Below are 21,161 nucleotides of genomic sequence, written 5' to 3' on the forward strand. Positions count from 1 at the left end.
ATGGCTGTTAAAGTGGAATCAGAGTGCATTAAATGAGGCAGGACATCACCATCATGATATGCCACTGCTGAAAGACTTGTGCTGACTGCCCTTCAGCTACCAGGCTAAGTTCAAGGCGCTAGTCCCTATGCCGCTTGGGACTAGGATACCTGAACGCTCTGCAGGTAAAGGCCTCCTCTACGTAATGCCATCTTATCAGGAGGTCCATACCACACACAACACAGGAACTGGGCCTTTTGTGTGGTGGCCCCATCATTTGAAACTCCCTCCCATTAAATACTAGGCAGGCACTGTCTTTTGGGCACCTGCCGAAGCCCTCCCTACTCCAGCAAGGCTTTCAAGTCGAGCTCCTTCCCAGTCTGCTCCTGTATTGGAATTGTTCTTAAGATGCCCGACTGCTTCTGTGTTTGCCACCCTGGGCTCCTTCAGGAGAAAGGCAACCGAAATGACCAAGGGGGTGGAGAAACAGAGAGAAGTTTTTTTTCTCCCTAGAACTGCCAGATATCCAATGAAGCTGAATGTTGGAAGATTCGGGACAAATCAAAGAAAGTCCTTGATGCAGTGCGGCGTTAAACTGTGGAACTCGCTCCTGCAGGAGGCAGTGACTGTTGGCATATTAAGTTCCACCTTAAGGAACAGGCATGATTGTGGTGTGTCACATGTCTTGTTTACACTCCAGCACAGTATGCTGGGAACTTCCGTTTGTGTATAGCTTTTACTTATGCTGTCTTGGTTTGGACACGAAGGAGATGGGACATGTTTTCCTTTTGTCCTGATGTATGCTGAATAAAGGGACGTGGCTGGCGCTGTGGGTTAAACCACAGAGCCTAGGGCTTGCCAATCAGAAGGTTGGCAGTTCGAATCCCCGTGACGGAGTGAACTCCCGTTGCTCGGTCCCTGCTCCTGCCAACCTAGCAGTTTGAAAGCACGTCAAAGTGCAAGTAGATAACTAGGTACCTCTCTGGCGGGAAGCTAAACGGTGTTTCCGTGCGCTGCTCTGGCTCAGCAGAAGTGGCTTAGTCATGCTGGCCACATGACCCGGAAGTGGTACGCCGGCTCCCTCGGCCAATAAAGCAAGATGAGCGCCGCAACCCCAGAGTCGGCCACGACTGGACCTAATGGTCAGGGGTCCCTTTACCTTTATGCTGAATAAACTGCTTGTAAATATGCTCACACAACTTCTCCTGCCACTTCTGTTGTGTAGTGTTTACTCTGAGTAGCTGAGTGCCCTAGCTTCTGAAGCTCAGGTCACAGATGCTGCATCAAGGAGTGGACATCGCCCGGCACACTGGCCGGTGGGCTGGAGTCATATGGGGGCCTGCCAATTGCCCCCGTTCCCTTGGTCGCATACCAACAGTGACAGCTACCAACTTGGACGGCTGGAAAAGGAGATCAGATAACGGAGAAGGCAGGCAGTGGGGGGCTGGTTGGGGGAAGCCCGAGGTTAGTGGGTCACCCTCCACTACTCCTTACTTAACTGGTTAACCAACGGATTACTAAGTAGAGCAATCCCTAGGACTCCCCCAGGCACCCTTTGATACTGAGCTTCCATTATTATTTTCCTATACTGGGGCACCTCATTTTCAGCTGGCGCACGTCCTGTAACTTCCTGCTGAAATCTGTAACTTTTTAGACCAGGAAACCTGCCTTAAATGTAAGAAAGATGCCTGGGAATTTTGAACAGCATTAGCATTTGTCTTTAAGGCATATTCCCAAGAGAAGTTTGAGAGTTGGGGAGGGACAGAGAAAGGAGAAGAACCTGTGTTTCATACAAGATCTTGCTCCTGGTCTTCCTGATAATCATCCATTGGGTCATCTGCGATTTTCTTTGGTCTACCAGCATCCTGGAAAGGAAAGGCACAAAGTGGGTTTTTTAAAGGAAATTGTAGATCTGCTCTGAGTCAGCCTGGTGTAGTGGCTAGGACTGGCAAGACCTGGGTTGTTGTTGTTACATAAATCAAATGCATCACGGAATCTAATGCGCACGTCAGTTTTCAAAACCTTGAAACCAAAAAAGTATTTGCTGGTGCCACCAAATCTAAAGCGCACCCTAATTTTCACAACATAATTTGGCCCAAAAAGGTGCACATTACATTCGAGTAAATACGGCATTGTTGTTATTTTTGTACTATATTACCTCTCTCTGGAATGCACACAGTAAATATTTTGGATTAAGGAGTTGTCAGGATCCTGCCCAATCATGACTCCAGGGAGAAACTCCTCAGTGGGAAAGGCAAGAGACCCCTTCAAAGAGCCTCACTATAATTGGAAATCAGAAAGAACTACCTATAGTCGTTAAGGCAGCAAACAAGGTTGTATCCTACATTAGTCAAGAGCAGACCCACTGAAATTAATCAGCATGACTAACTTAGGTCCATTAATTTCTTTCTATATATATATACACAGTGTATATAAAATATATACAGAGAGAGAGAGACAGACAGAGAGAGAGAACTATAAACACAAATAGAGTCAATGGTCTGAAAAAAGGATACAGTGGTACTTTGGTTCTCAAACGCCTTGGTACTCAAACAACTTGGAAGGCAAACACTGCAAACCCTTGGAAGTAAGTGTTCTGGTTTCCAAACTTTTTTTGAAAGCCGAATATGTTCAGTTTTGAGTGTTACGCTGATGATTTGAGGGCCACACTTCCGTTTTGAGTGTTAGTTGAGGTCTGTCTGTTTTTGCTATTTATTTTGCATTTTAGATTTTGCAGCTCTTTTTGTTTTTGTGACTGTGTGGAATCCAGTTCAGCTACTGATTGGCTGTGTGACTGCAGTACATTGTTTATTGCTTTCATTTTGTGGACAAATGGTCTCTTTAGATAGTAAAATTCATATTAAATTGCTAGAACGGATTAATCCACTTTGCATTACTTTCTATGGGAAAGCACGCCTTGGTTTTGAAACGGACTTCCACAACAGATTAAGTTTGAGAACCAAGGTACCACTGTATTTCCAAAATCGTTACATGTGACTAACTTGGATCCAGTAATTTCAAGGTGCCAATTCTCGGTAGGCCTTATTTTGATAACAACAAACATCTAGTCCCCATGAATATGTCACCTGGGCTTCTCAAAAGCCTCCAACTATACCCTAAACCATGGGTAGGCAAACTAAGGCCCGGGGGCTGGATCTCCTTCTAAATCCAGCCTGTGGCCCGTCTGGGAATCAGCGTGTTTTTACCTGAGTAGAATGTGTCCTTTTATTTAAAATGCATCTCTGGGTTATTTGTGGGCATAGGAATTCCTTCATTATTTTTTCTTCAAAATATAGTCCGTCCCACCACAAGGTCTGAGGGTCAGTGGACCGGCCCCCTGCTGAAAACGTTTGATGACCCCTGCCCTAAACCCTACAGTGACCCCTGAATCCTCTGCTCAGGACTTCAAAAGTAGAATCAGACCCTAGAAAGGTCCGAGACAGCATAGGATTGCAAGAAAAGGCCTATTCAGGTGTCAGAAAAGGACACGCGCTCACACACATAATTCTTCCTCCCTTTCTCTTTCTCTGTCCCCCTCTCCCACCCTCCGTACCCCACACCTTTCAAGCTGGTTCCATAAACTAACATCTGCAGCACTCAGATCCACCCGGGTCTACAGCCAAACCCATCTAGAGAGGGCCACATTTTCTGCTCGGTTGCCACTGTGTGAGTGTACTTTTTAAAGAAACAAAACAAACCAAGCCTGCCTGCCTACCTACCAATTTTTGTTTTAGATTTTGACAGGTAAAATGCAGCCTTGGAGAAACAGGAGACACAGAGAAGGCTTGGCAGCTTGTCAAAACAAGGTAGAGGATCTCGTCTCTCAGATAATAACCCACAGGCGAGTGAGGGGGAGGAGGAGGAAGGTCTGAGAGAGCCTGAACAGCAGTTGCTTGCTCTGCTGAAGAGGCCAGACCAGCCTGAGCAGCTTTAAAGGGTATCAGGTGGGAACAGCTCTGCTGAGGTCCCGTAACAGTGCATAGTTAAGATTAACAACGGTTTATCACGTCTGTGCGCCATGGCGAGCTGCAGTTGATCGAAAACAGAGCCACAAACTTCCAAGCTCATCTTTGCGGCTGCGCTGGAGAAAAGAGCAGGAGCTGGAGCTCAAGGGTTGCTGAGGTGCATCTCCCACCCAAACAAACCATGGTTTACTGTGTTGTCATCTAAGCTGCCTCCAGTTCCAGACACTCTTTACAGCTCCAGGGTCAAACTCCAAACAAGAAACACAAGTTTTACCTTCTGAATCTTTCCCTTTGTTGCATCTTTAGCTGGCCCGTTGGTGTGGCCAAGTGGAACGGCCTGACCTAGTTTCTCTTCAAAGTCTGGGCGTTCCAGCTCTGCCTCCTCGAACTCATCTTCCCCTTGATTGTTGGGGTCTTTGGCAGGGTCAGCAGCATCAGGCACCTGAGCAGGAAAGCAAGGAATGAGGGACCCACACAGAGTTGTCTCCAATGCTAGTCCTATTCAGTTAAACTGTGGAACTCACTCCCACAGGAGGCAGTGTTGACTACCAACTTGGATGACTTTTAAAGAGGATGGGACAAATTCATCGGAGGAGGTGGCTACACTCTGCTTTCACAGTCGGAAGCCCTATACGGCCTAGGACCCTCGTACCTACGGGACCGCCTCTCCTGGTATGTCAAACAGAGGACCTTACGGCCTTCAAATAAAAACATCTTGGAGATCCCAGGCCACAGGGAGGTTAGGCTGGCCTCAACCAGAGCCAGGGCTTTCTCAGCCGTGGCCCCGATCTGGTGGAACACTCTGTCTCAAGAGACTAGGGCCCTGTGGGACTTGACATCTTTCCGCAGGGCCTGCAAGACAGAGCTGTTCCACCAGGCCTTTGGCCAAGGCACAGTCTGACCTCCTTCTTCTGTAATCCTCATAGAACTCTAGCCCAATGGTTGCCATTAATTTGACTCTCAGTTGATTTTAGAATGAATTGATTTTGGAATGTATTTCAATTAATTGATTGTGATTTTATGTAAACGTGTTATTTTTACTGTTGTTAGCTGCTCTGAGCCCGGCTTTGGCTGGGGAGGGCAGGATAGAAATAAAAATTTATTATTATTATTATTATTATTGCTTCTGAATGCCAGGAGAGCAGAGTGCTTTTTTGCTTGGGTGATATTTGTGGAATTCCCATTGCAGCATCCGCTTGGCCACTGTGGGAACAGGATGCTACCAGCCTGATCCAGCAGGCTCTTCTTATGGTTCTTAGAGTTGACCCATTGCAGCCAGGGCTACGTGGCTTTTTCTCTCCTGCCTCATCGTACTACAAAATAAGCATTATCAAATGAAACTGAATGGTGGGAGGCAGACAGGGAAGTCTATCTTTACGCTGCACGTGGTGAAGATGTGGAAACCCATCTCGCCAGGCTGCCTCCAACTTGGACAGCTACAGCAGCAAGAATGTTGATTGCACAAAATTGGAAGACCGGAGAAATACCAACTAAAGAACAATGGCAAGAGAAGTTGATGAACTCTGCAGAACTGGCAAAAATGACAGCTAGACTAAGAGAAAAAGACAAGAGAGACTTTGAAAAAGATTGGGAACCGTTCATATTATATTTGCAGAAACAAAGAAAGTCCATAGACTTGACGGCAGGATTTAAATAAACATTCACATTATCAGCCTTAGAAAATGTTTAGAAGATACGGAAATATGATGGTGTAGAAAGATGCAGTAGAAAAAGTTTAGTAATAGGATGGAGGGGAAGGTGGGAAGTCCAGAGATTCGGAGGAGTCTCCAAATGTGTATGTGTATGTATTGTTATAACTTTATACTTTTAAAATCAAATAAAAATTATTTCAACAAAATAATATATGGAGATATGCAACAAAGGTGTCAGACGAGCTTTCCTGGGGAGAGCATTCCACAAGTGGGGTGCCACCACATGTTGTTTCCCGACTATGTAAAAATCCCCGTTTCCTCTCTTCTTACCACTGGTTCCTGGATGACTGCATCCTTCTGGGGCTGAGAATTGCCTCCTTTCTCAATCATGCCAGCATCTGAACAAAAGTTTAAAAAAAAAAAAAAGGTGAAAGTGTCAAACCTCTTAACAATGCCTGTCTCCAGTCTAGTCAGCTCCTGTATGTGGAGGAACCATCCATCTTGTTTGTTGCCCTGTACCTGACAAAACATCGTCTCTTTGGGAGGTGTGGGTTCAAATCCCGCTTCCCCCAACTGCGCTCTGTAAGACTGATTATGGCATTAAGCAGACGGTTTGCATTCCCAACCGATTTTTGTCCTGCTTCTAAAACCTGCGACTCCAAAGCCTATGAAAATGGGAGCAGCACAACCCCCAAAGTGGCAAGATCCCTGCCCCAAAGAATATACAATCTCAAGCTCAACAGTAGGGAAGGGCAAAGTGTATTTCAGCTTCTCTTGGTTTCTCACTTTTCCAATCTTGCATTTGTTTTTTATAAATGTATTTATATATATTTTCCCAGCAAAACCTACAATTAAAAACCCCCAGTAAAGAACAAATTAAGAAACATGGCTCTTGTATTACTCCCCCCCCCCCCGTTGTGTGTCCAGTCTCTCAGTTGCTGAAGAACAAGAACTCAGAGGAGGATTCTTTCCGTAGGTGTTAATATTTAAATTAGTACAATATATATACTAATTGGTGGCTTGATCCTAGAAGCATATTTTTGTTTGTTTGTTTTACAATCAAGCAGTGTAATTCTTATGAAATAAATAAAATAAATCTTGTCTGTGTGCTGGTTCCAATTCCTTTTAGAAAGGCAGGGGGATTAAATTTGGAGTACCTCCCAGAGTGAGGTGAGTCTGTCTCCCTCATTATTAACTTTCAGGAGAGATTTTTAAAGGAACATTCCTATTCACCCAGGCATTTGATGACGGAGAGAGACTGTTCCCAGCAACCTTGGAAATTATTTATTAGCTATGCTAAAACATGACCATTGTCTTTCTCTCTTTCTTTCTTTCTTTCTTTCTTTCTTTCTTTCTTTCTTTTTAAAACAGATGTTTGGAATGCTTTTCAATAGGTTTTTATTTTATTTTAATGGTGTTGTATCTCTACTTTTAGTTGGCTCCTTTGGGTGGAAGGACAGCCTAGAAATTTAATAAATAATAATGTTAATTGACGTGCTTTTCGGCCGGGGCAGGGCGTCAGGGCTTTTCCTTCAGGTAAGAGCAGGACTTGCAAGGTATCCATGGAAACCACTCGGCCGCAGAGCCGGTAAATATGGCTGCTTGTGGGCCTAGCGATGCTGCGGCAGGACAGAGCGCAGCATGGATGCTCCCTCTATCGTCATGGCAACAAGTAGCTTTCGTTCAGAGAAGTGGAGGGGACGGCATGATGGGAAGATCCCAGGGGGAACCAACGGAGTCCCCGGCCCTGCCAGTTGGTTACTGGGCCCCTGGCAGACAAACAACCTCCCCACCCAGCTTTCTTCACCCCATTTCCATGACTACTGTATTTCTACAGAGATTTGTACAAGGCACAATGCCAAACCCACAAAAATGACCCCATTATCATAAAGGATCTCTCTCACACACACATGTGCTTTGAGTTCTGAATGTTTTTTTTGTTGGTTGTTGTTGTTTTTTAATGGCCTTTAAGTGATTTCATTTTCATTTTATTTTCAGTTTTAACATTTTGATATTTGCTGCGCTTGACTCCTTTGGGAAAGAGGGCAGGATAGGAACTGGAATGAATGAATGAATGAATGAATGAATGAATGAATGCTTTCTGGGTCTCCTGCTTTTGTTCCACACAAAATGTGTGTGTGTGTGTGTGTGTGTGTGTGTGTGTGTGTGTGTCTATCTATCTATCTATCTATCTATCTATCTATCTATTGGCTGGACAAGACTTTATATCAGAGATGCAGCTGGACCACAGACTTTCTGGTACTGATGGGAGTTTGGCAAAACTGGAGGGCCACAGATTGCCCATCTTTGTATTTCATTGACAGGAGTTCATTTCCCACTCCCAACTCACCACCCCAAAACATGCATGTGCAGAAGGCTGTGCCCTGTGACATCACGTGGAGCAATCCCAGAATCCTCCTCTGCCCCCCCCCACATAACAGCCCCCTTAAGATCACGACAAGTTCCGGAACCCATACCCATATGGAGTTCCTCGTCATCTGCTCCTCCTTTTCCCGCTTCCCAACTGGCTCGCAGCTTCCCCGCCCCTCTCTGTGGATTGGCCGGTGCTTGATTGACGTCGGCTATCGCTTGCTCTTGCCCGGGTCGGCCGCCCAGGTGGAGGCTTTGTGGGTAACGAGGAGCCTGTTCTTCATCCACCTGGGCATTGACCTTGTTGACTATGTCTTGCCAGCTGCAGAAGAAAGAAAGAAAGAAAGAAAGAAAGAAAGAAAGAAAGAAAGAAAGAAAGAAAGAAAGAGTGAATCAGGAGACTTTCTCAGGAATTGCCTCTTCCACCTTTTTGTAAAGTTGGAACAGGGACACATAGCAAGAGAGCCAGTGTGGTGTAGTGGTTGAAAGCGGTATTCTTGTAATCTGGAGAACCAGGTTTGCGTCTCCGCTCCTCCACATGCAGCTGCTGGGTGACCTTGGGCTAGTCACACTTCCTTGAAGTCTCTCAGCCCCACTCACCTCACAGAGTGTTTGTTGTGGGGGAGGAAGGGAAAGGAGAATGTTAGCCGCTTTGAGACTCCTTAAAGGGAGTGAAAGGCGGGATATCAAATCCAAAATTTTCTTCTTCTTCTTCTTCTTCTTCTTCTTCTTCTTCTTCTTCTTCTTCTTCTTCTTCAAGGTGTCTTATACTGAGGCCCCATCCGCACTATAGATTTAAAGCAGTATCATACCACTTTAAACCATCATGGCTTCCCCCAAAGAATCCTAGGAATGGCAGCTTGTTCAGGGCACTGAGAGTTGTTAAGAGACTCCTGTTCACAGAGCTACCATTCCCAGAGTTCACTGGGAAGAGGTATTGATGGCTAAACCACACTGAGAATTCTGCCAGTCTCGTGCCTTCCAGTTGTTGTTTTTCAAAACCTTACAATCGGTCAGGGATGAATGGGGATTTCTAGTCCAACAACAACATCCAGAGGGCACCAGGTTGGGCAAGGCTGGGCAGTGTTCTGTGAAAGTGATGGCCGTTGTGGAGAAAATTGATGTTCCTATGGTTCTTTTCCAGCCTTTGCCTACGCTTTGGGAAGAGAGAAAGCGCCAACTATATTCTTATCCTCCTCAGCTTCCACTTATCACCTGCTGTTTTCATATTTCCATATAACCTTGAAGAAAAACAACACCTACTTAGCTCGGACTTCTCCCACAGAGTCTGATGGATTACTGAATAATTAGAGGCAAGCACAAGGAAGCAGCCTTCGAAATAAACAGCTTAAGGCTTCCTTAATGAGAAGTGCTGGGCAGGCCCTGCTACCTAAAGACCAGAAGCTTACAACACCCTGTACAGATTGTCAGCTTTTATACCTAACCAAAAACACCCACGCAGCATTCTCAAACAAGTTCTGGTTGCCTCAACTCAAAAAGGATATCGCAGAATCAGAAAACGGGCAACCAAAATGCTGACAGGGTTGGAGCAACTCCCTATGAGGACAGGTAACAATATTTGGGGTTTTTAAGATCAGAGAAAAGGCGATGTGATGTGATGGAAGCCGATGAAATGATGCCTGGGCATGGAGAAAGTAGACAGGGGAAACGTTTTTCTCGGTCTCTTATTAACACTGGAACAGGTGAAGAGCCAATTAAACAGAAGGCTGGAAGATATAGGATAGACAAAGGACTTTTCGCACAGTGTGCAAGTTGCGTTCTGGGATTCATTCCAACGGAAAGCCACCTGGATGACTTTAAAAGAAAACGATGCAAATTCGCAAAGGATAAGGCTAGCAGTGGTTACTAGCCATGATGGCTGTGCTCTGCCTTCAAGGACAGAGGCAGAGAGTTTTTTAATACCAGCTGCTGGAAACTGCAGGAGAGGACATTTGCCGGCGCACTCAAATCCTGCTCAAGGGCTTCCCACAGGGACCTAGTAGGCCACCGTGAGAACAGGATACTGCACTAGATGGCTTATCGACCTGATCCAGTAAGACTTATTAAGTCATGGACTGGTTGGATGCAGAGGAATGGTGGGATGAACCAGCTGGGGAACCACCAATGGAAGAGGGGTCAGAACTATATAGCCTAGGACCCTCGTGCCTATGGGACCGCCTCTCCTGGTATGTCCCACGGAGGACCTTACGGTCTTCAAATAAAAACATCTTGGAGATCCCAGGCCACAGGAGGTTAGGCTGGCCTCAACCAGAGCCAGGGCTTTTTCAGCTGTGGCCCCAATCTGGTGGAACGCTCTGTCACAAGAGACTAGGGCCCTGTGGGACTTGACATCTTTCCGCAGGGCCTGCAAGACAGAGCTGTTCCACCAGGCCTATGGCCAAGGCACAGCCTGACCCCCTCCTTTGGTAATCCTCACAGAAGTCTAGCCCAATGGTTGTCATTAATTTGATTTTGAATTGATTTTAGAATGAATTGGTTTTAGAATGCTGTGTTACTTTTATTGTTATTAGCTGCTCTGAGCTCGGCTTCAGCTGGTGAGGGCGGGATATAAATAAAATTTTATTATTATTATTATTATTTATTAACTCTGGAAGTGGTGGTCAGAGGGAGAGGCCTGGGGAGAGGTGGTGTTGGAAGCTGAGGAGGTAACAGGACTTTAGGAGCTGGGAGAGTCTGTGGCAGAGGGAAGTTCAAAATCAGACTCAGAAGCTGAAGCAGGAGGGCGAGAGGAGAGAGGCCAAGAGGCAGAGATGAGTCAAGCTGGGGAAGAGACACGAGTGTCTCCCGCTCCTGCTGCAACAAGCTCCCCTCCCCTCTGATCTCCCAGAACTAGAAGAGGCATGAAATGGATAGAAACTGACAACACATAGGCGCAGTCTCTGATTGCTTGGGGGGAAACACTGTGACTTAGGCAGCTGTGGGGAGGTGGGGACTTTCAGTCTCAACAACTGATTCATGGAGTAAGACCTCCCAGGGATGAGCTGCTGTGCTCATTAGGCCTGACACTCCTGTGTTGGTCATGTTTTTGCTGACAAAGAGTTAACTCTAACTTGCACTGTGTGATTTACTGCTGGCTCCCTCCTGACAGGTGGAGTGACCGTGAACCCCAACCCACAAAGGCTACAAACCTCTGCACGGCATGATCCCGCTGGCTCCCCACAGAGGGCTGCTTTTCCAAATCCTGGGCTTCCTCGGAGGCAGGCACGAGTCTGAAACTGTTCGCCATGTCTTCAGAATGAACGTTTTCCTCACTCTCCCCCGGCCTGCTCTGAGCAGCTTTTTGATCCTACCGAGAGAAAAAGCAAAAGGGGGACACATACCCTGAAAGCAGAGCTGGAGAGACAGTGTGGTAGAGTGGCTTGAGTGCGATGACTAGGCCTGGGGAGACCCAGTGGAAGAGTATTTTGAGGGGAGAAAGGGCACTTCCACATAACAATTCACTGTGGACTCGAGGCTTTCCTGAACCACAAAACAAGCATCACTGGCTGATTCCTAGGCTGCTTTTAAAGGTGTATCTTTTCACCTCAGATTTTAATCCAGATTTACCATTTCCTATGGGTTGTTTCCCCCCTCCTTTTTCCTTATTGAATTTTCCACAGAAAATCACACTGCCAGAGTGGGAGATATGGGAAGCAGGGTTCGTTCCAGCAGCTTTGACAATAACCAGCTCCACCAAACCACCTCCTAGCCACAACGGTTTGTATACGAGCTGTCGTAAGAACGACTGTTTAAGAGTTAGTGTCTGAGTTTGCTTCTTTCCTCTTCCCTCCCTGTCCCTTTTACCTTGAGTTTCATGGATATTGCTGTTTTAAGATTATTAAGTCTGAGAGCAGGGACTGCCTTTGCTTCAAATGGATTACATGTAAGCCTCTCTGGGAGCTTTGGGGTACAAATGTTCTCAATAAATGCAAATTTGAAAGTTGAAGAGGGATAATATGGGGTGGTGTTTTGATGAAGACAGCATTGCATGAATGCTGCATTAAAAAAATGCATGGATGAGCAGCCGTAAGTCCACTATAAACTGTCATGTGGACTGGTCCCAATTCTCCCCCAGCAGAATGAGTACACTGAACCTAAAGATAGATAGATAGATAGATGATAGATAGATAGATAGATAGATAGATGATAGATAGATAGATAGATAGATAGATAGATGATAGATAGATAGATAGGTAGATATAGATGATATAGATAGATGATAGATTAGATAGATAGATAGATAGATAGATAGATAGATAGATAGATGATAGATAGATAGAGATAGATAGATAGATAGATAGATATAGATAGATATAGATAGATAGATAGATAGATAGATAGATAGAGATAGATAGATAGATAGATAGATAGATAGATAGATAGATAGATAGATGATAGATAGATAGATTAAATCTATAGTTCATCTTTTCCCACCAAGGAGTTTAAGATGGTATTTATGATTCTCCCTCTTCCCATTTTATCCTCACAACAACCATGCAAGGTAGGTTAGGCTGAGACACAGGGACTGGCCCATGGTCACCCAGCACCTGAGTGGAGGATCTGAATTTCGCTGAACCAATTTCCAGCCCAACGCTCTAACCACGGCACCACCCTGGACCTACAAAGTAGCAGTAATATTGGGTTGCATGCACTGCTAGTCCTACTCACGAGCAAACCCATCAGAGTTAACAGACATGATGTCTGTTAATTCCAGTGGGGTCCACTCTGAGTAAAATTCTGAGTTGGAGGCAACTGAGTACTCTTATTATTATTATTATTATTAATTTGCTGTATACTTAATACATACATACAAAGAAGAATACAGTTGTATAAATAGAGAGACAATTTGTGTACCTGTGGAATTTTTAGTCTAGACTAAGCCAGTCATAATTTGGGGAACCAACCTCCTTCATATAATTTGTAAAGACATCCCATTCTCTCCTGATTTTTCCACTTGGTTGATTTCTTACTATTTCTGTTAATTTCGCCAATTCAAGATATTCGCTTAATTTTATGAACCATTCCTCCTTTGTTGGAATTGCGTTACTATTCTAATGTTTTTCAGTCACTATCCTGACACCCGTTACTGCGTTCAAAAAGACCCCCTTATTGTCCTTTGGGATGTCTGTTGTAAAAATACCTAGTAAGAATAGCTCTGGTTTTTTGAAGAAGGTGTATCTTAACATATTTTTTTTAATTCTATATTATTTTAGTATTCTTACCTGGTTCCCATTCTGCACGCTATTCACCATCCTCGTGAAGCGGACTATGGGGTTATCCCTTTGCCCCGCCTGAGGCCAGGCCGGAGGAGGCAGGTGGGCTTCGTGGGGCGGGGCCACCTGTCCAAACGGCACATTGCCCTGAGGCCTGCCGTTGCCTTCATGCAAGATGGCTTCTCCCTCCTGCTTGATGCTAGAGTTCGGAGCAACAGGAGAACTCCCTGCTGGAACTGCAGCTTGCCCCAAGGGACTCTGGGGTGGTTTTGCTTCATTGCCTAGTGAGGCCTAGACGGGGGGAAAAACCAGGAAAGACAAGCTTAGACAGGAAGAGGTTCCTCAGAAACTGCACTTCATCCAGAACAAGTGGGATCTGCCACAAAATGTTGCAGTATGGAGTGCTTTCCGCCAGTCCGTGAGTCGTGCCCTTATCTAGAACATGCCATTCCGTTCCCCTTCCTTGGTTTTTTCAGCATTCCATGCTCTACCTTCACTGGACATTTTCCCTTTTGACACCCCATTCCCAGAGATAATAATGATGACAGTTCAAAAACTGGGGTTCCTCTAGGCCTGCGGATACTATCTCCCTATGGCATTTGCATGGTGCCATTCTGCCTACATAAGAATCCAGCCTCGGTGAATGAGTTTGATATTGGTATACAGCAGGGGTGGGGAAACCGAGGGCCACACTCCCTTCCAGGGGCCACATGCCAGCTGCAGGCAAGTCAACGAATGTGAATGTCACCTCTGTACAGTAGCTCTGTTTCTACAAACACTCTTCCACCCCTTTCCATCCAGACAAGCAAAGCACAGAATGAGTGCAAGAGCAAATTCCAGACCGGCAAAGGCAGTTGTGGCCTGTGGAGAGGAGGTGTCGCCTGGAGAGAGTCTCGAGGGCCAGGCAGAGAGGCCTGGGGGGCCACATTTACCCACTTGGACTACTGCAATGCGCTCTATGTGAGGCTACCTTTGCAGGTGATCCGGAAACTACAATTAATCCAGAAGGCGGCAGAATGCGACGGGGAGTGGCCGCCAAGACCATATCACACCGGTCCTGCAAGGCCTACATGAGCTCCCAGTATGTTCCTGAGCACAATTCAAAGTGTTGGTGCTGACCTTTAAAGTCCTAAACGACCTTGGCATAGTATACCTGAAGGTGCGTTGCCACCCCTATCGTTCTGCCTGGACACTGAGGTCCAGCCCCGAGGGCCTTCTGGCAGTTCCCTGACTGAGAGAAGTGAGGTTACAGGGAACCAGGCAGAAGCGCTGTGGAACGCCCTCCCATCAGATGTCAAGGAAATAAACAACTACAGTGGTACCTCAAGTTACATACGCTTCAGGTTATAGACTCTGATACCCAGAAACAGTACCTCGGGTTAAGAACTTGGCTTTCAGAACTTTCAGAACAGAAATCGTGCTCCAGTGGCGCGGCGGCAGCAGGAGGCCCCATTAGCTAAAGTGGTGCTTCAGGTTAAGAACAGTTTCAGGTTAAGAACAGACCTCCGGAACGAATTAAGTACTTAACCCGAGGTACCACTGTATCTGACTTTTAGAAGACATATGAAGGCAATCCTGTTTAGGGAAGTTTTCAATGCTTGATGTTTGATCGTGTTTTTAGTATTCTGTTGGGAGCTGCCTAGAGTGGCTGGGGAAACCCAGCCAAATGGGAGGGGTACAATTATTATTATTATTATTATTATTATTATTATTACCACCACTACCCTACTCGAGTGTGAAGCTCTTTCCCCTAGGTCTAAGGTTTGGAAAGTGAGAGAGGAGGGAGAGGGACATCGAGACATCCTACCTTTGGCCTAACAATCTGCAACATGCCAAGTCCTGGTCCTGGGGGCTGCTCATTCTTCAGCTGCGCTTTGCCCCCCACCACTTCCTTAAAGCTCGGCATCTTTTGAAGGGTCTCCTTGAGCTGCCTGAACTCTTCCATCTGGACCTGGAGGCAGACCAAAGGAGAAAGGGCCCCCAAAGGAGTTAGAACAATCACTTTTGGACAGAAGAGACCATCTGTTTCTCTCCAGTGAGGATGTTTTTAGCTAAGGCTCTTCTGGGCAGGTCAATCAGGGCAGGAATCAGGACCCTGGACAGCTCACAATGGGCTCCCAACAAGGGCAGAATATGAATTCAATTCATCATCTTCACAAGATGCTGAGCAGCAACGGGGATGGCAGAGGGTAAACAGAGAGGTCATGCCTCCTTTGCCCCCCACATTTCTGAACACCTGCACTTAACATATGCTGTTATTTTCTTTCCAGCACACCTAGAAATATACTTTGCCTCTTCTCTGCCCCTCTCCCCAATTTTCTTCCCTGGTGCCCTCAGGAAAAAAGGGGGAAGCTGGGCAGTTTACAGTCACTGGTAACTTGTGTGAACGCTTCACCCTCGAAAAAATTCCAAAAGATGGGGCACCGTCTTCACAACGAGAGAAGCGGTAATAATGTCAGGGAGGCCACTGTGGCTGAGTGCTATGAATCACTGAGTGAATATGTACCGTATTTTTCGCTCTATAAGATGCACTTTGCCCCTCCTAAAAAGTAAGGGGAAATGTGTGTGCATCTTATGGAGCGAATGCAGGCTACACAGCTTTCGCTGAAGCCAGAACAGTGAGAGAGATCGGTGCGCACCGATCCCTCTTGCTCTCCTGGCTTCAGGGATAGCCGCCGGAAGCCTCCTGAGCACAGCGGGAGCGCTTCCGCTGTGCTCAAGAGGCTTCGCATTGCTTTCGCTGAAGCCAGGAGAAGAAGAGGGATTGATCCCTCGTGCTCTCCTGGCTTCGCTTCGCTGGAGAGCCACTGCGCAGCTTTCCCTCTCTGCGCAGCACCCCTTCAGAAAAGCAAGAGGAGAAATGGAAGGGGCTCTGTTTCTCCTGCCACTTAGGTGAAGGGGCACTGCACAGAGAGGGAAAGATGCACAGCGCCCCTTCAGCGAAGCAGGAGGAGAAATGGAGCCCCTTCCATTTCTCCTCCCGCTTTGCTGGAGAGGCACTGAGCAGAGAGGGAGAGAACGTTTTTTCCCTTGTTCTCCTCCTCTAAAACTAGGTGCGTCTTATAGAGCGAAAAATATGGTATATTCCATCTATATCCCAGCTTTCCCTCCAAGGGGAGCAAGATTGTATGCATTGCTGTCTCCCTTCCCATTTTATACTCACAATGGTAAGTTAGACTGAGAGACAGTGAGCAGTTCAAGGTTACTCACTGAGCTTCAAGCCCAAGTGGGGATTTGAACCCTGCCTGCCCACATCCTGGTCCAGTGCTCTAACCACTACACCGTGCTGCCCATCCCCAGAGCCTACCTGAGCACTGAGAAGCTGTGAGTGAACATCCTGGTGGGCTTTGCGAAGCAACTTGCTCTCCTCCCTGAGCTTGTAAACTGTATCTGTAAGTGGGAGGGAAGATAAATGACAATAATCACACGTTGTTCCAGTTAAATACCAATACAGTGGTACCTCGGGTTACAGACGCTTCAGGTAGCAAACGCTTCAGGTTACAGACTCCGCTAACCCAGAAATAGTACCTCAGGTTAAGAACTTTGCTTCAGGATAAGGACAGAAATCACGGCCACAGCGGCGCAACGACAGCGGGAGGCCCCATTAGCTAAAGTGGTGCTTCAGGTTAAGAACAGTTTCAGGTTAAGAACAGACCTCCAGAACAAATTAAGTTCTTAACCTGAGGTACCACTGTATTTAGGTTTCCAAGCTAACTGCAGTTATGGCAGTTGATTTATCAATCACCTTCTCAAGGCAATTTACCCATAAAATAGCTAAAAACACAAAAGCAACAGGGACACTTAAAAGAAAAATCCTAAGAGATGGACACTCATGGCAAAGACTCATTTATTCAGCCGGGAGAGCAAAAACAAGTTCAACTGTTCTGTGAAAGTGAAGTGGACACCTGTTGTATTTTGACAGGGATGCTATTCTGCAGAAGAAGGTCAGCTAAAAGCCCTGCTCCAGGTTACTTCAGAGCGGGCTTTGGAGGCCTTGCTGGAGAAGCTCTCGCAGCTACTGTGTGTATAAACGATAAGGTGGTCTCTCAAGCAAGGTGGTCCTGAGCTAAATAGGAACTCGCTTGTTAGTTCTAACGCCTTGAATTTGACCCAGCAGCAAATGGGCAGCCAGTACGAGTCCTGTAAGCAAGGCGTTATATGCAATTCCCACATGTGACCTATGGCCGTCATCTTCTGCATCAGCTGCAGCCAGATCAGGGATAGCCCTACGCAGAGTGGATTGCAGTACTCCAGCTTGTGAGATCACCAAGGCATGGACAATCGTGGTCAAGCTTTCCCGATCTGAGAATGGCTGTAGCTGTCTTAGAAGCTGAAATTGAAAGAGGTCATCCAGTCCTGCCCAATGCAGAATACAATGAAGGAACCTGCCAGGTGTCAATAGGCAGGGAGTTCCAAAGTGTAAGTAAAGGTAAAGGGACCTCTGACCATTAGGTCCAGTCATGGCCGACTCTGGGGTTGCGGTGCTCATCTCCCTTTAATGGCCGAGGGAGCTGGCGTACAGCTTCTGGGTCATGTGGCCAGCAGGACTAAGCCGCTTCTGACGAACCAGAGCAGCGCACGGAAACGCCATTTACCTTCCCGCTGGAGTGGTACCTATTTATCTACTTGCACTTTGGTGTGCTTTTGAACTGCTAGGTTGGCAGGAGCAGGGACCGAGCAATGGGAGCTCACCCCATCGCGGGGATTTGAACCGCCGACCTTCTGATCAGCAAGTCCTAGGCTCTGTGGTTTAACGCACAACGCCACCCGCATGCTACCACACTAACAGAAGGGCTATTGTGTGGCGTCTGAAGACGGCCCTGGATGATGGGAAAGGGGTGATGGGGCGAGTGGGTGGATGACCCTATCTCTGGAGTCGAAGGAGGAGACCCAAATCTCTGCTGCTGACTTCTCCCATCATCTCTGCGAATGCAAGATCCTGCACTCACCTTGCAAACCTCCCACCTCGCTTTCCTTCTCCCTCTGCAGCTGGGAGTACTTCTGGTTGTGGGTCTCTGTTATCTTGCGGTGTTCCAGTTTCAGCCCGTTGTGTTGCATCTGCAGGTCGAGAAGCTGCTTCTTGACATCTTCGTGCTGATTCTAATCCAAGGAAAAATAAAAATTAGAACTGAGACAGGGCAGGAGCGGCAGGGGGAGAGACTCCTGTGTGACACACTCACGTCTTCCCCCATTCGGAACCTTTCCAAATCAATAACAAGGAATCAGTCCCTCTGTCTACAGTGTTCAGAAATGAGTGGCAATGCTTGGTTTGTTTCATAAAATGTATGTGCCACTTGATTGTAAACAAAACTCTCAAAGCACTCATACAGTCAAAATGGTACCATCCATGCCATATATATAGTAGGAATATCCTTAGGTTTGGAAGAAACCCCAAGGTTTGTAGGAATACAGTAAGATCCTCAAGGTTGTGGGGACTCATGTCTGGTAAGGAGTGAGCAGGGTCAGTGGCCATAGAAGGCTGACAGGCGGGTGGCAAGAAAAAAAAGAGGAAAGCAGGAAAGGCCAGAATGGAATGGAGTGTCCTGAACTGGAATACTCCGTGCTGCAACATTCTGTGGCAGCTCCCACTTGCATGTTTCTAATTTTACCTCCAAAGGCTCTCTAATCACATTAGGGCTTAAAGCTGTATCGTGATTTGTTCGGATTCTTAAAAAAAAAAAAAAATTAAAACAATTTCAGCATAACAAATTATCAGTCTAAATAATCAATTACATTATTTTTCCCCCCCATTCCCCCCTCCCAGGGCTTCCTTCAGCTCCCCTCTCTGGTTTCTTTGCACAAATTGTTCTCTGCATGTTATAAAATTGTACATATCCTTGCCTTATCTATCATGTGTTCAACTAATAAATTTGTAGATGTTTATTCAAAACCTGCCAAGGAGTCTAGATCATTTTGTTGTCTTTTTAAGTAATTTGTAAAAAGTTCCCATTCTTCCTTGTAGTCACAATTGTCCTTATCACGCGGTTTGTACGTCAATTTGGCCAAAGTGATTTATTCAGATTCAATCACTTCACCAATCAGTTGTTTGATTTTTAACTGGCTGATAAGCCTTCTCAGCAACAGCAGCTTTTAAGTTGACTGATTGATAGATTCAAGTTGACTGACTGATAGATTCAAGTTGACTGATTGATAAGATTCAAGTTGATTAACTGCAGTGGGAGCTTCATTTGTACCAACGGGGTAAACTTTTATAGTACGCTCCTATGCTGGTTTTCTCCCCAGCCTCCACGGAGTTTAACAAGGCTTATTCCCAGGTCAGAAAGACATACTGTACCGTCATCCAAACTACTGGGACCATTAGGCAAGACTCAGTGATATGGCTGCCTTGGAAGACAGCGGTTCGTTCCCGCTGCCACCATTTCTTCCCTTCTCTTCTCCCAAGCATTCCCTCTCCCAACCCTGCCCAGCTGGCCTCAAAAACTGGGGTGGCTGTGAAGAATTAGCCATTGTCTATAAGGGGCCAGGGGTTCACCTGCGCACCCATCGATCTACATATATAATTGGTGCTGCCAAGCCAAGCAGAGCACGATTGCTGCAAAGTTACTATGGGAACACCGAAGGAGGTGAATTCTGGGTCAGTGGCACCGTGCGAAAGGGTTTTCCCCGGTGTTTTTTAGAGGTCCCTAGCTTGGGAAAGAGCAGAGAAAGACAGAGCTATAAACTCACATGGGGGTTCTCAGTTCAGTCATAGAAAGAAAGGCTGAGCTATTCCGGAAACAATCGAGGTATTCCCCAGCTGAATAATGGGTTCTTCACCACGATTTTCCACTTGTCAGTCTTGCTTTAAACATATTTGCTGTTTTTGTGTTTTTAGTTTTGTTACAGGTAAGTCGCCTTGAGGCAGTGGTTTGGAAGGCAACTAATAAAGCAAAGGCGATAGTAATAATAATGATACCCTTTTGTATTTTTATATTGTTGCAATCCTCCCTGGGGCTTTGCAATGAAGGGCAGGTAAAAAAATCACCACCACCATCTTCAGTCTTACATTGGTTACTTTTTTTAAAAAAAGAAACTAGAATCCCTGTAGCCAATTAATGCGCTGTAAAAGTCCAAATTAAAGAGTGTGTACTCAGAATCTATTAACAGTGAAAGCATAACAAATCTGGGTTAAGTGACCCAGAAGGAAACTAACAAAGACAGACTTTTTTCCACCACTCCCTCTCTCGGGCTTTTTAAACCTTGTATGCGAGTTTTTTTAAAAAACACATTGGGAAAAGTTCATGATTGGAGTTTCACTGAGCTTTTGTCCCTTCAAACAGATTTTTTATGTTTGTTTGTTTTTAAAGTTTTTATTTTATTGGTATTTTTAAATGAGTCTTTTATACACTTTTGCACATTTAAAACTTATACAGTGCTTTTGTAAAAAAAAGTGGTTTACAAAAAAGATAAAACAATAAAATTGTGAATTAAATAAATTTAACAACAATAATAAATCCTGCTAAACAATAATAAATTCTGCTAAATGTGAACCAATAGCCACAATATGGGCCTGGTTTATCTCACAGAATCTAAAGCTTCCATCCGATACTACTCTAAATAGACCCACTGAAGGTTATCTAAACTATATTTTGTGTGTGTGTGTGCTGCACGATTGTAAGAAAAGCTCTAAGCTGTTTATAAAAAATATCACATGAAACATTAAAATGTTTGATTTAAAAAGTAAAATAATAAAGGCATTTTCAAACATCCAAACGATGATTAAAATAAACAGTAGCTAAAATAAATACATATAAGTAACTTTTACAGGCCTGGATAGCCTTGCCTAAACAAACACATAAATAGGCACTGAATTATATAATCATAGACTTAGAAAGGAGGAAGCAGGAGAGACTGGACAAATAAGAGAGCATTTTCCCCCCTTCCTTGTTTGCCTTTTGCAAGGTTTCAAGGTTTTTGTGTGGTGTTTTGGGTTCAAAATTCTGTGGCTGGAAACGCATTAAAATATTACCCATAGGAATCAA

General features: G+C 45.5%; 2 protein-coding genes across 4 annotated transcripts in view; both read right to left on the bottom strand.

The window, feature by feature from the left end:
- CDK11B (cyclin dependent kinase 11B) overlaps window positions 1–21,161 on the bottom strand; it is a 235,201-nt gene that overhangs the window by 50,778 nt on the left and 163,262 nt on the right. The gene's annotated exons all lie outside the window — the stretch shown is intronic.
- LOC310850754 (uncharacterized protein) overlaps window positions 1–21,161 on the bottom strand; it is a 41,338-nt gene that overhangs the window by 5,690 nt on the left and 14,487 nt on the right. For 2 of the 3 annotated variants that reach the window (XM_083752656.1, XM_083752658.1), the window contains exons 5-13: window positions 18,129–18,279; window positions 16,487–16,569; window positions 14,987–15,130; window positions 13,189–13,470; window positions 11,116–11,273; window positions 8,074–8,288; window positions 5,927–5,994; window positions 4,219–4,386; window positions 1,773–1,844 (exon numbers count right to left, since the gene is read on the bottom strand). In XM_083752656.1, coding sequence (XP_083608782.1) covers window positions 1,773–1,844; window positions 4,219–4,386; window positions 5,927–5,994; window positions 8,074–8,288; window positions 11,116–11,273; window positions 13,189–13,470; window positions 14,987–15,130; window positions 16,487–16,569; window positions 18,129–18,279 — 1,341 coding nt within the window. Of the gene's footprint in view, window positions 1–1,759; window positions 1,845–4,218; window positions 4,387–5,926; window positions 5,995–8,073; window positions 8,289–11,115; window positions 11,274–13,188; window positions 13,471–14,986; window positions 15,131–16,486; window positions 16,570–18,128; window positions 18,280–21,161 lie in introns of all 3 variants that reach the window. The other variant, XM_083752657.1, reaches the window with a different exon arrangement.

The sequence above is a fragment of the Podarcis gaigeae genome (assembly GCF_964106915.1).
Source record: "Podarcis gaigeae genome assembly, chromosome: 8".
In the NCBI taxonomy this organism is placed as follows: domain Eukaryota; kingdom Metazoa; phylum Chordata; class Lepidosauria; order Squamata; family Lacertidae; genus Podarcis; species Podarcis gaigeae.